General features: G+C 31.6%; 1 protein-coding gene across 1 annotated transcript in view; it reads left to right on the top strand.

Annotated features, from left to right (window-relative positions):
• Positions 1–15,000, top strand: part of LOC134725834 (enoyl-CoA delta isomerase 1, mitochondrial-like) — a 40,503-nt gene extending 25,503 nt beyond the window's left edge. Inside the window, exons 7-8 of the mRNA XM_063590050.1 lie at positions 11,738–11,916; positions 14,779–15,000. Of these exons, the coding sequence (XP_063446120.1) occupies positions 11,738–11,916; positions 14,779–14,948 (349 nt within the window). The 3' untranslated portion in view covers positions 14,949–15,000. The remainder of the gene's footprint in view (positions 1–11,737; positions 11,917–14,778) is intronic.
• Positions 15,001–15,603: the final 603 nt, after the last annotated feature.

Raw genomic sequence — 15,603 nt, 5'->3', positions numbered from 1 at the left:
TTCGGTCAGTCATTTCAACAGGTGTGTCCAAAGTGTCAACGCAAAACAAAATAAAAATAAATTTATAAACGAGTTATTTTCCTATGTCACTGCCACATGCACTTTTTTCTGTCCTTGGGGGTTTAACTATCCACACTCGTATGAAAAATATTTTGACGGCTTCTTGGATGTATCCGTGTATACCGGAGTTCTTTTCATAATTCCCTTTGGCCTTGTTTGGTTAAGTGGGTTAGACGAGGTTTTACTGTCAATGACTGTCGCTAGCCTATATAAAACACCAATTGTTTAGCGACCATCATTGTCAGTTAAACTATTTTTGAAGCACATTTTTACGACGCCATATTGATATTTTAATGCACTTGCACCAAAGATGTGACCAGAGGATTTCCGAAAACAGGTGTTCCGAAGTTGGGGTGGTTTATTATAGGAGTAAACTACGATTTTGAGAATGATAATACACTCGCCCAATGATTTATTTTTGGGCCAGTTACTATCCATCTTTTGACAACTTCTAATCGCCCAATTAAGGTTCTGGTCGCATTTGGCGACCAGGCGACTGGCTGTGTCCAACACTGAAAATGATAGTGAGAGTTGGGCATCCCTGTACTGTGGACACATTCTTGTTATTTAGCATATATCACTATAAAGTTGATAATTTTTTTTAATCTTTTATTGGTTTTTCAATAGTCAGGATCTTACATAAAGTTGATACTTACCTTGTCCCCCTCCCAAAAATTGGCTCTTTAATTTGAATAAGATTTATTTTTATTTTCAAAAGACTGACTTCTTGTTTTGAAATTCCTACATTAACTGACAGACACAATATACATACAAACAAGTACAAGTAATGTAGGAAAATTATAGAAGTCATAAACTTTGAATTAAAGGGAAACTTCGCAAAGAAATAAAAAATTGATATTATGTCCATTCTGTATAAAAATGCTCAAATTCATAGATGTTAAAATTTTATTCTGCTGGATAAGAGATCACTTTCGATTTTAAATTTAGAGTATCAATTCCCTGAGTGCCACCATTTTTTCATCTTCTCTGTTTAGAAACCACGATATGTCTATAAACCACAAAGGACAAAAACTATAGTAACCTGATTTAGTCATAATTGTGTGTCGATATCTTTTTTCTGACTAACTATCTTGGTACGGAAAATGTTATTATAAATAACTGTGGTCTGTCATTTTTAAACTGTTTATATTGGAATTAGTTAAAAATTTAAAGTTCAAATTATAAATAAGTGTTCTGTGAAAAATCTAATTTGTTCATAATTCTTTTATGTGATAAACTTAATTAATATAAATTTGGACCTTCCCTCATCTGATCCTCAGCATGGCTAAAGGTATTACTACAAAAGGCATTGTGAGGTGAAACGTCCAGGTATTGAAGCAATTTCCTGTCGGACTTGCAAGTTCATGCATCGTTTCACTTCTGAGGGTATTGAGGAGTGTACATGGCTGATACTTTGTAACATTCCATTGTGACTTATCAGGTTTATAATATACATATCTGTCTTGCGTGTCCGAATGTGATATACTAGTCATTACTAAACTCATACGCTTGTTTATAAATTACATTTCTGATATATATTTATAAAAATCTAAATAAAAAGTTCAATAAAATAAAAATTTATTTACATATTTTTTCTAAGGGTAAATTTAGGAAAATGTGAGAATAAACTTGTTGTCAATAGTGAAAGACAGATTGGAACATACCAGAAATATTGATTTGAAAAAATGTACACACTTGTCGACCATTCGTTTATACGCCTGGATAGAAAGTTACGGAATAAAATTAACGGTACCAATTTTCTTGCACCAGATGCGCATTTCGACAATACATGTCTCTTCAGTGATGCTCGTGGCCAAAATATTTGAAATCCAAAGCTTATATAAAAGATGAAGAGCTATAATCCAAAAGGTCCAAAAAGTATAGCCAAATACGTGAAAGGAATCAGAGCTTTGCACGAGGGAGATACATTCCTTAATTTATAATAATTTATAATACTTTGTAACAGCAAATTTAAATAACACAAAAAATCCGTATTTCATGCCAGTACCAAAGTACTGGCTACTGGGCTGGTGATACCCTCGGGGACTAATAGTCCACCAGCAGAGGCATCGACCCAGTGGTAGTAATAAAATTAACGGTACCAATTTTCTTGCACCAGATGCGCATTTCGATTACGGAACTATAGCGCAATTTAAAATGTATACATTGACCACAAGAAAAAAACATACATTTTGTGTAAATTGGGGTAAAACTTTTGTAAAAATACTAGTCCATGTATGCCAACAGTTTGTAATCATCGAATGTCTATAGACTATTGTATACCAAAAGAAGAAGAAGAAGAAGAAGAAGAGAACCATTTGATTTAAATACAGGTCGATATATAACTTGCTTTGCTTCATCCAAGTTATGGACATAGTAAAATCACAATTGTTTCGACGTACACGAATTATCCCCAAGGGATGTGAATATTTTCCAGGAAATCTATTGTATATCAAAGTTTAAAATCAATTTCGGGATTTATTTTCTTTCTTGATATTCAATAACAGAAATTTAAAGAATAAACTGCTTGTCTACTTATGGGTTCTTGCCAGTTAAAACAGACTTCTCGTTTTCGTTTTTTATATAGATTAGACTGTTGGTTTTCCTTTTGAATGGTTTTACACTAGTAATTTTGGGACCCTTTATAGCTTGTTGTCGGGTGTGAGCCAAGGCTCTATGTTGAAGGCTGTTCTGGTTTTTTTTTTAAATCGTTAGTCAAATAGCTTAAGTATAATACGTATGTTTGTTTTAAGGTGTAGAAAAAGAAATCATAAAAATGTTATATTCTATGATTTACTTTTATTACTAAAATTCGTATAAAAAATCCAAAAATAAATCCTACAATCTAATTTAAAAAGTTGCATGGCTGTCACTTGTTTTTAGTAGGTGAATAGCTACACAAAAAGTCGTCGATGCGCTTTAAATCGCGTTATAAGATGGTTAAGGAACAAGACTAAAATGAGATTAATTTCACTCCTTGCATGCAAAAAGACTTAAACTACCTCACATACGTCAGGAAGTTTAAAGAAATAAAATTCGTTATTCTAAATTTTCTTCTTTATTAGTTTTCATATCAAAATTAAACTTGGTGAATATGTTTTTATGGTATTATGAACATAATAAGATGATAAGTGAAAAATCACGAATTTTCGCTTTAAGAATTACAAGGTCATTGAAGCATATGAGTAATGTGAGGGTAACCTTCTTTAATTGAAAGGCATCGAAACCATGGTTTTAAATACTAATATTTTCAGGCCTTATCCCTTTTTTCAAAATGAAATTCCCTGAAATTCTGATTATTGTACATGTTTAGGTGGTTAGCGGGGTTTTTGAACTATGCATTTCATTGATAAAATTTGATTCTGATTTTTGCTGGTAGATTTTTGGTAAAGAATGCACAGTAAAAACTTCATATTACTGACTAAAGATCTAAATTTTGACAGGTTTAAGGATGCCATGTGTAATACTGTAGGACACAGAGAAGTTTATAAATAGTGTTATCTAATTGATTTTAGGTTTAAGGTTGACATGTGTAATACTGTAGGACACAGAGAAGTTTAAAAATAGTGTTATCTAATTGATTTTAGGTTTAAGGATGCCATGTGTAATACTGTAGGACACAGAGAAGTTTATAAATAGTGTTATCTAATTGATTTTAGGTTTAAGGGTGCCATGTGAAATACTGTAGGACACAGAAGTTTATAAATAGTGTTATCTAATTGATTTTAGGTTTAAGGTTGACATGTGTAATACTGTAGGACACAGAGAAGTTTATAAATAGTGTTATCTAATTGACAGGTTTAAGGATGCCATGTGTAATACTGTAGGACACAGAGAAGTTTATAAATAGTGTTATCTAATTGACAGGTTTAAGGATGCCATGTGTAATACTGTAGGACACAGAGAAGTTCATAAATAGTGTTATCTAATTGATTTTAGGTTTAAGGTTGACATGTGTAATACTGTAGGACACAGAGAAGTTTAAAAATAGTGTTATCTAATTGATTTTAGGTTTAAGGATGCCATGTGTAATACTGTAGGACACAGAGAAGTTTATAAATAGTGTTATCTAATTGATTTTAGGTTTAAGGGTGCCATCTGAAATACTGTAGGACACAGAAGTTTATAAATAGTGTTATCTAATTGATTTTAGGTTTAAGGTTGACATGTGTAATACTGTAGGACACAGAGAAGTTTATAAATAGTGTTATCTAATTGACAGGTTTAAGGATGCCATGTGTAATACTGTAGGACACAGAGAAGTTTATAAATAGTGTTATCTAATTGACAGGTTTAAGGATGCCATGTGTAATACTGTAGGACATAGAGAAGTTTATAAATAGTGTTATCTAATTGACAGGTTTAAGGATGCCATGTGTAATACTGTAGGACACAGAGAAGATTATAAATAGTGTTATCTAATTGATTTTAGGTTTAAGGTTGACATGTGTAATACTGTAGGACACAGAGAAGTTTATAAATAGTGTTATCTAATTGATTTTAGGTTTAAGGATGCCATGTGTAATACTGTAGGACACAGAGAAGTTTATAAATAGTGTTATCTAATTGATTTTAGGTTTAAGGATGCCATGTGTAATACTGTAGGACACAGAAGTTTATAAATAGTGTTATCTAATTGATTTTAGGTTTAAGGTTGACATGTGTAATACTGTAGGACACAGAGAAGTTTATAAATAGTGTTATCTAATTGACAGGTTTATGGATGCCATGTGTAATACTGTAGGACACAGAGAAGTTTATAAATAGTGTTATCTAATTGACAGGTTTAAGGATGCCATGTGTAATACTGTAGGACATAGAGAAGTTTATAAATAGTGTTATCTAATTGACAGGTTTAAGGATGCCATGTGTAATACTGTAGGACACAGAGAAGTTTATAAATAGTGTTATCTAATTGACAGGTTTAAGGATGCCATGTGTAATACTGTAGGACACAGAGAAGTTTATAAATAGTGTTATCTAATTGACAGGTTTAAGGTTGCCATGTGTAATACTGTAGGACACAGAGAAGTTTATAAATAGTGTTATCTAATTGACAGGTTTAAGGATGCCATGTGTAATACTGTAGGACATAGATAAGTTTATAAATAGTGTTATCTAATTGACAGGTTTAAGGATGCCATGTGTAATACTGTAGGACACAGAGAAGTTTATAAATAGTGTTATCTAATTGATTTTAGGTTTAAGGATGCCATGTGTAATACTGTAGGACACAGAGAAGTTTATACATAGTGTTATCTAATTGACAGGTTTAAGGATGCCATGTGTAATACTGTAGGACACAGAGAAGTTTATAAATAGTGTTATCTAATTGACAGGTTTAAGGATGCCATGTGTAATACTGTAGGACACAAAGAAGTTTATAAATAGTGTTATCTAATTGATTTTAGGTTTAAGGATGCCATGTGTAATACTGTAGGACACAGAGAAGTTTATAAATAGTGTTATCTAATTGATTTTAGGTTTAAGGGTGCCATGTGAAATACTGTAGGACACAGAAGTTTATAAATAGTGTTATCTAATTGATTTTAGGTTTAAGGTTGACATGTGTAATACTGTAGGACACAGAGAAGTTTATAAATAGTGTTATCTAATTGACAGGTTTAAGGATGCCATGTGTAATACTGTAGGACACAGAGAAGTTTATAAATAGTGTTATCTAATTGACAGGTTTAAGGATGCCATGTGTAATACTGTAGGACACAGAGAAGTTCATAAATAGTGTTATCTAATTGATTTTAGGTTTAAGGTTGACATGTGTAATACTGTAGGACACAGAGAAGTTTAAAAATAGTGTTATCTAATTGATTTTAGGTTTAAGGATGCCATGTGTAATACTGTAGGACACAGAGAAGTTTATAAATAGTGTTATCTAATTGATTTTAGGTTTAAGGGTGCCATCTGAAATACTGTAGGACACAGAAGTTTATAAATAGTGTTATCTAATTGATTTTAGGTTTAAGGTTGACATGTGTAATACTGTAGGACACAGAGAAGTTTATAAATAGTGTTATCTAATTGACAGGTTTAAGGATGCCATGTGTAATACTGTAGGACACAGAGAAGTTTATAAATAGTGTTATCTAATTGACAGGTTTAAGGATGCCATGTGTAATACTGTAGGACATAGAGAAGTTTATAAATAGTGTTATCTAATTGACAGGTTTAAGGATGCCATGTGTAATACTGTAGGACACAGAGAAGTTTATAAATAGTGTTATCTAATTGATTTTAGGTTTAAGGTTGACATGTGTAATACTGTAGGACACAGAGAAGTTTATAAATAGTGTTATCTAATTGATTTTAGGTTTAAGGATGCCATGTGTAATACTGTAGGACACAGAGAAGTTTATAAATAGTGTTATCTAATTGATTTTAGGTTTAAGGATGCCATGTGTAATACTGTAGGACACAGAAGTTTATAAATAGTGTTATCTAATTGATTTTAGGTTTAAGGTTGACATGTGTAATACTGTAGGACACAGAGAAGTTTATAAATAGTGTTATCTAATTGACAGGTTTATGGATGCCATGTGTAATACTGTAGGACACAGAGAAGTTTATAAATAGTGTTATCTAATTGACAGGTTTAAGGATGCCATGTGTAATACTGTAGGACATAGAGAAGTTTATAAATAGTGTTATCTAATTGACAGGTTTAAGGATGCCATGTGTAATACTGTAGGACACAGAGAAGTTTATAAATAGTGTTATCTAATTGACAGGTTTAAGGATGCCATGTGTAATACTGTAGGACACAGAGAAGTTTATAAATAGTGTTATCTAATTGACAGGTTTAAGGTTGCCATGTGTAATACTGTAGGACACAGAGAAGTTTATAAATAGTGTTATCTAATTGACAGGTTTAAGGATGCCATGTGTAATACTGTAGGACATAGATAAGTTTATAAATAGTGTTATCTAATTGACAGGTTTAAGGATGCCATGTGTAATACTGTAGGACACAGAGAAGTTTATAAATAGTGTTATCTAATTGATTTTAGGTTTAAGGATGCCATGTGTAATACTGTAGGACACAGAGAAGTTTATACATAGTGTTATCTAATTGACAGGTTTAAGGATGCCATGTGTAATACTGTAGGACATAGAGAAGTTTATAAATAGTGTTATCTAATTGACAGGTTTAAGGATGCCATGTGTAATACTGTAGGACACAGAGAAGTTTATAAATAGTGTTATCTAATTGACAGGTTTAAGGATGCCATGTGTAATACTGTAGGACACAGAGAAGTTTATAAATAGTGTTATCTAATTGACAGGTTTAAGGTTGCCATGTGTAATACTGTAGGACACAGAGAAGTTTATAAATAGTGTTATCTAATTGACAGGTTTAAGGATGCCATGTGTAATACTGTAGGACATAGATAAGTTTATAAATAGTGTTATCTAATTGACAGGTTTAAGGATGCCATGTGTAATACTGTAGGACACAGAGAAGTTTATAAATAGTGTTATCTAATTGATTTTAGGTTTAAGGATGCCATGTGTAATACTGTAGGACACAGAGAAGTTTATACATAGTGTTATCTAATTGACAGGTTTAAGGATGCCATGTGTAATACTGTAGGACACAGAGAAGTTTATAAATAGTGTTATCTAATTGACAGGTTTAAGGATGCCATGTGTAATACTGTAGGACATAGAGAAGTTTATAAATAGTGTTATCTAATTGACAGGTTTAAGGATGCCATGTGTAATACTGTAGGACACAGAGAAGTTTATAAATAGTGTTATCTAATTGATTTTAGGTTTAAGGTTGACATGTGTAATACTGTAGGACACAGAGAAGTTTATAAATAGTGTTATCTAATTGATTTTAGGTTTAAGGATGCCATGTGTAATACTGTAGGACACAGAGAAGTTTATAAATAGTGTTATCTAATTGATTTTAGGTTTAATGATGCCATGTGTAATACTGTAGGACACAGAAGTTTATAAATAGTGTTATCTAATTGATTTTAGGTTTAAGGTTGACATGTGTAATACTGTAGGACACAGAGAAGTTTATAAATAGTGTTATCTAATTGACAGGTTTATGGATGCCATGTGTAATACTGTAGGACACAGAGAAGTTTATAAATAGTGTTATCTAATTGACAGGTTTAAGGATGCCATGTGTAATACTGTAGGACATAGAGAAGTTTATAAATAGTGTTATCTAATTGACAGGTTTAAGGATGCCATGTGTAATACTGTAGGACACAGAGAAGTTTATAAATAGTGTTATCTAATTGACAGGTTTAAGGATGCCATGTGTAATACTGTAGGACACAGAGAAGTTTATAAATAGTGTTATCTAATTGACAGGTTTAAGGTTGCCATGTGTAATACTGTAGGACACAGAGAAGTTTATAAATAGTGTTATCTAATTGACAGGTTTAAGGATGCCATGTGTAATACTGTAGGACATAGAGAAGTTTATAAATAGTGTTATCTAATTGACAGGTTTAAGGATGCCATGTGTAATACTGTAGGACACAGAGAAGTTTATAAATAGTGTTATCTAATTGATTTTAGGTTTAAGGATGCCATGTGTAATACTGTAGGACACAGAGAAGTTTATACATAGTGTTATCTAATTGACAGGTTTAAGGATGCCATGTGTAATACTGTAGGACACAGAGAAGTTTATAAATAGTGTTATCTAATTGACAGGTTTAAGGATGCCATGTGTAATACTGTAGGACACAAAGAAGTTTATAAATAGTGTTATCTAATTGACAGGTTTAAGGATGCCATGTGTAATACTGTAGGACACAGAGAAGTTTATAAATAGTGTTATCTATTGACAGGTTTAAGGATGCCATGTGTAATACTGTAGGACACAGAGAAGTTTATAAATAGTGTTATCTAATTGACAGGTTTAAGGATGCCATGTGTAATACTGTAGGACACAGAGAAGTTTATAAATAGTGTTATCTAATTGACAGGTTTAAGGTTGACATGTGTAATACTGTAGGACACAGAGAAGTTTATAAATAGTGTTATCTAATTGACAGGTTTAAGGTTGACATGTGTAATACTGTAGGACACAGAGAAGTTTATAAATAGTGTTATCTAATTGACAGGTTTAAGGATGCCATGTGTAATACTGTAGGACACAGAGAAGTTTATAAATAGTGTTATCTAATTGACAGGTTTAAGGATGCCATGTGTAAAACTGTAGGACACAGAGAAGTTTATAAATAGTGTTATCTAATTGACAGGTTTAAGGATGCCATGTGTAATACTGTAGGACACAGAGAAGTTTATAAATAGTGTTATCTAATTGACAGGTTTAAGGATGCCATGTGTAATACTGTAGGACACAGAGAAGTTTATAAATAGTGTTATCTAATTGACAGGTTTAAGGATGCCATGTGTAATACTGTAGGACACAGAGAAGTTTATAAATAGTGTTATCTAATTGACAGGTTTAAGGATGCCATGTGTAATACTGTAGGACACAGAGAAGTTTATACATAGTGTTATCTAATTGACAGGTTTAAGGATGCCATGTGTAATACTGTAGGACACAGAGAAGTTTATAAATAGTGTTATCTAATTGACAGGTTTAAGGATGCCATGTGTAATACTGTAGGACATAGAGAAGTTTATAAATAGTGTTATCTAATTGACAGGTTTAAGGATGCCATGTGTAATACTGTAGGACACAGAGAAGTTTATAAATAGTGTTATCTAATTGATTTTAGGTTTAAGGTTGACATGTGTAATACTGTAGGACACAGAGAAGTTTATAAATAGTGTTATCTAATTGATTTTAGGTTTAAGGATGCCATGTGTAATACTGTAGGACACAGAGAAGTTTATAAATAGTGTTATCTAATTGATTTTAGGTTTAATGATGCCATGTGTAATACTGTAGGACACAGAAGTTTATAAATAGTGTTATCTAATTGATTTTAGGTTTAAGGTTGACATGTGTAATACTGTAGGACACAGAGAAGTTTATAAATAGTGTTATCTAATTGACAGGTTTATGGATGCCATGTGTAATACTGTAGGACACAGAGAAGTTTATAAATAGTGTTATCTAATTGACAGGTTTAAGGATGCCATGTGTAATACTGTAGGACATAGAGAAGTTTATAAATAGTGTTATCTAATTGACAGGTTTAAGGATGCCATGTGTAATACTGTAGGACACAGAGAAGTTTATAAATAGTGTTATCTAATTGACAGGTTTAAGGATGCCATGTGTAATACTGTAGGACACAGAGAAGTTTATAAATAGTGTTATCTAATTGACAGGTTTAAGGTTGCCATGTGTAATACTGTAGGACACAGAGAAGTTTATAAATAGTGTTATCTAATTGACAGGTTTAAGGATGCCATGTGTAATACTGTAGGACATAGATAAGTTTATAAATAGTGTTATCTAATTGACAGGTTTAAGGATGCCATGTGTAATACTGTAGGACACAGAGAAGTTTATAAATAGTGTTATCTAATTGATTTTAGGTTTAAGGATGCCATGTGTAATACTGTAGGACACAGAGAAGTTTATACATAGTGTTATCTAATTGACAGGTTTAAGGATGCCATGTGTAATACTGTAGGACACAGAGAAGTTTATAAATAGTGTTATCTAATTGACAGGTTTAAGGATGCCATGTGTAATACTGTAGGACACAAAGAAGTTTATAAATAGTGTTATCTAATTGACAGGTTTAAGGATGCCATGTGTAATACTGTAGGACACAGAGAAGTTTATAAATAGTGTTATCTATTGACAGGTTTAAGGATGCCATGTGTAATACTGTAGGACACAGAGAAGTTTATAAATAGTGTTATCTAATTGACAGGTTTAAGGATGCCATGTGTAATACTGTAGGACACAGAGAAGTTTATAAATAGTGTTATCTAATTGACAGGTTTAAGGTTGACATGTGTAATACTGTAGGACACAGAGAAGTTTATAAATAGTGTTATCTAATTGACAGGTTTAAGGTTGACATGTGTAATACTGTAGGACACAGAGAAGTTTATAAATAGTGTTATCTAATTGACAGGTTTAAGGATGCCATGTGTAATACTGTAGGACACAGAGAAGTTTATAAATAGTGTTATCTAATTGACAGGTTTAAGGATGCCATGTGTAAAACTGTAGGACACAGAGAAGTTTATAAATAGTGTTATCTAATTGACAGGTTTAAGGATGCCATGTGTAATACTGTAGGACACAGAGAAGTTTATAAATAGTGTTATCTAATTGACAGGTTTAAGGATGCCATGTGTAATACTGTAGGACACAGAGAAGTTTATAAATAGTGTTATCTAATTGACAGGTTTAAGGATGCCATGTGTAATACTGTAGGACACAGAGAAGTTTATAAATAGTGTTATCTAATTGACAGGTTTAAGGATGCCATGTGTAATACTGTAGGACACAGAAGTTTATAAATAGTGTTATCTAATTGACAGGTTTAAGGATGCCATGTGTAAAACTGTAGGACACAGAGAAGTTTATAAATAGTGTTATCTAATTGACAGGTTTAAGGATGCCATGTGTAATACTGTAGGACACAGAGAAGTTTATAAATACAGTGTTAACTTATTGACAGGTTCAAGGATGCCATGTGTAATACTGTAGGACACAGAGAAGTTTATAAATACAGTTTTAACTTATTGACAGGTTTAAGGATGCCATGTGTAATACTGTAGGACACAGAGAAGCAGAAATAGCATTAGCTCTTGGAAAGTTATACTCAACAGAAGAAGCTCTGCAGAAAGGTTTGGTTGATGAAGTTGTTACCTCTGAGCAAATAATGGAAGCTGCTCAAAAGAAGATGTTAGAATATGTTAAAATACCAAGTAAGGAATCCATATTGCACTGCCTTTGATTCAAGCTATATCAAAGAAATGTGTAAATTATCTTGTTATGGTAATTCTTCATCCAGTTGGAAAACTGAAAATATTTTTCTTATAATACTCATATGAAAATAAACATGAAGATTCATTTTAAGATAGAAAGAGTTTTGTTTTACAAACAGCAGGCTAAACTGAGGCAGTGATGTGATGTTGTTTTCATTTTCGAGTTTTAGCAAAGAAATTACGTTTTAATTAGTCTTTCGGATTTTGAAATTGTGAATCGATGAACATAAATTAATGAGATTTTTTTTTTTTTTATCTCAAAATGAAATATTTTTAATCATGTCAAACTCTCAACAGATAGCTTGAAAATGGTATTGCCAGTTGGAAAATAACAAGAAATATTGATTTTTTAGTCAAAAGATAAAAGGTCCAAGTTCTTTTTCCGATAAACAGACGTAAATTTGGTGAAAAAAGGGAATACAATCTTTATTTTTTTTGTCACTTGGGTCAAGTTCAAGTTACAGCAATGAGTAATAATCTCAAATGGGAAAATGTTTGTTGTCAATATTTTGAAAAATGTATATTGTCAATTGACAATTGTCTTCACCAAAAAATGGGAAAAAACCACTACCAGACACAAAATACTTAATCTTTTATAAAAATCAAGAAAGATCACAGTTAAGCTTATAAATACACTCATGGTGTTTCTGCTATTTTTATACGCCCGTCAAAATTTTGACGGGACGTATTATGGTATACACATGTCCGGTGTCCGTCCGTCTGTCTGTCCGGCGTAAACATGTCACACCGTAACTTGAGAACGACTTATCCAAATTTCATGAAACTTAATATAGTTGTTTCTTATGATGGTCAAATGATCTGTATACTTTTTGGTGAAAATTGAATATTTAAACTTTTTGATTTACGGCACTTTGTAACTAAAACAGGGGTGTGTTTTTGTCGAGCCTTCGACTTTAGTCGAAAAAGCGAGACTAAGCGATCCTACATTCCGTCGTCGTCGGCGGCGTCCACAAATATTCACCCTGTGGTTAAAGTTTTTGAAATACTAATAACTTTCTTAAACTATACTGAATTTCTACCAAACTTGGACAGAAGCTTGTTTATAATCACAAGATAGTATCCAGAAGTAAATTTTGTAAAAATAAAATTCCATTTTTTCCGTATTTTACTTATAAATGGACTTAGTTTTTTCTGCGGGGAAAAATAACATTCACTCTGTGGTTAAAGTTTTTTAAATTTTAATAACTTTCTTTAACTATCCTGGGTTTGTACCAAACTTGGACAGAAGCTTGTTTATGATCATAAGATAGTATCCAGAAGTAAATGTTGTTAAAAAATAAATTCATTTTTTCCGTATTTTACTTTTAAATGGACTTAGTTTTTCTGCGGTGAAACATTACATTCACTCTGTGGTTAAAGTTTTTAAAATTTTAATCACTTTCTTAAACTATTCTGGGTTTGTACCAAACTTGGACAGAAGCTTATTTATGTTCATAAGATAGTATCCAGAAGTAAATTTTGTAAAAAGATAACTCCATTTTTTCTGTATTTTACTTTTAAATGGACTTAGATTTTCTTCCAGTTAACATTACATACAGTGTGCAGTTAAAGTTTTCAAAACATTTATTAGATTCATTAATATCCTAGATATTTACCAATCTTGGACAGAAGGTTCTTACAATCATAAGATATTATCAAGAGGAATATTTTTATTGATTTTTTTCCTCATTGTTGTTGAGCCTGCGATTTACAGCAAAAGTAGGCGAGACACTGGGTTCCGCGGAACCCTTACAAATTTTTTTTCACATGTCGCACTGTATCTCAAAAACGATTCTTGATTATGGCTTAAAACTTTAAGCACTTCTTAGTTATATTAATCTTAATATCTGTATACTTTTTGGTGATGATTCAAAATTTCATTTTTGAGTTATTGAGTATTTTGTAAAAAAGGGGGAGGTTTTTTTACATGTCGCACCATATCTCAAAATCGATTTATGATTATTGCTACAAACTATTAATCTTAAGATCTGTATACTTGTTGATGATGATTCAAAATTTCATTTTTGAGTGATTGAGTATTTTGTAAAAAAGGGGGAGGGTTTTTTTACATGTTGTGCCATATCTCTATAACAATTTATGATTATTGCTTACAACTTTACACACTTCTTTGTTATATTGATCTTAAGATCTGTATACTTTTTGGTGATGATTCAAAATTTTATTTTTGAGTTATTGAGTATTTTGTTAAACAGGGGAGGTTTTTTTTACATGTCGCGCCGTATCTCAAAAATAATTTATGATTAATGATTAAAACTTTACACACTTCTTTGTTATATTAATCTAAAGATCTGTATACTTTTTGGTTGATTCAAAATTTTATTTTAGTGATATTTAGTTTTTTGTAAAAAAAAACCAGGGTAGGGGGTTTCCCGCCGTGTCTCAAAAACTATATATGGTTATTGCTTTAAACTTTCTCAGAAACTATTTATGATTATTGCGGTCCGGCGTATCCTGCGCTCATGGCGCAGCTGTTTATTATGAATGTATTCTTAAATTTTCCTAAAATCATCCTGCAAGATCAACAACTTGATTAAAACTTTTGAATAGAAAGCTAGTTTCTTATATAGTGTCACATATATCACTTATATTTTGAGTTATAATACTTATGGTAAGCTTTACTTTTTAAAGTTTGAGCTTAGTATGCATAAAATAATTCCAAAGGATGTTAACCCAACAACAATGATTAATTATTATTGTAAAGCATGATTTAATGATTATAATATCAATTGGATTAAATAGATTTCTGACATGAGTAGTTTCTAACTGTTTATCTTTTTTCAGATATGGCTAGGGCAATGTCAAAACAATTAATGAGACAAGAAACAGCAGATAAATTACGCAGCACACAGGATAGTGATGTTCAAAATTTTGTAAACTTTTGTTTACAGGATAAAGTCCAGCAGTCATTAGGCTTCTATTTAGAACAATTAAAAAAGAGGAAATCCAAATAAATGATGATGATGTTATGTGAATTGATAGTCAGATTATATTTTTATATTTATACATGAGTAGTTTTTCTTTTAGTCTATTTTGAGTACAGCAAAAGGATTGGGTCTAAGGAAGTCTTTTATTAATTGTTCATTACTTTAAGTTGGTTTTGATTCCAATTGCACAAAATATTTCAAAAGCACAAAAAGCAGTATTCACCATTTAAATAGATGATGGAGACAGTTTCTCAGCATATTTATATATATAGATTTAAATGGTCAAAATAAAAAAAAAAGAATAGGAACAAAATGTTAAAAATAGAATAAAGAAATGAAGGACGACCATCAAAACGCTCTTGTATAATTTGACTTAGGTCTGTATTAGGGATGGCAGCGAGTACTGGAATACTCTGGTACTCCCTCGGAAGGCCTAGTACTTGAGTACTGTTTTAGTACTGGAATACTCGTTTGCAAGTTATACATCTTGCGATATTTCTCTTTACATTTCCACTCACTTTATTTCCGTTGAAATATCCACCTGGTATTACTAAATAAAATCAATTAATAACATAATCTCTGGATTAGAGACATTTTTAACGGTGTTTGTACACGATCAACACTTTCATGGATTAATAATTAACTCATCACAAGCCGTAAAAATTACCTTTGTTTGTTAATC

The sequence above is a fragment of the Mytilus trossulus genome, chromosome 7, assembly GCF_036588685.1.
Source record: "Mytilus trossulus isolate FHL-02 chromosome 7, PNRI_Mtr1.1.1.hap1, whole genome shotgun sequence".
NCBI classification, from domain to species: Eukaryota; Metazoa; Mollusca; class Bivalvia; order Mytilida; family Mytilidae; genus Mytilus; species Mytilus trossulus.
The sequence above is the reverse complement of the archived record's forward strand: the minus strand, read 5'-3'. Positions and strand labels throughout refer to the sequence as shown.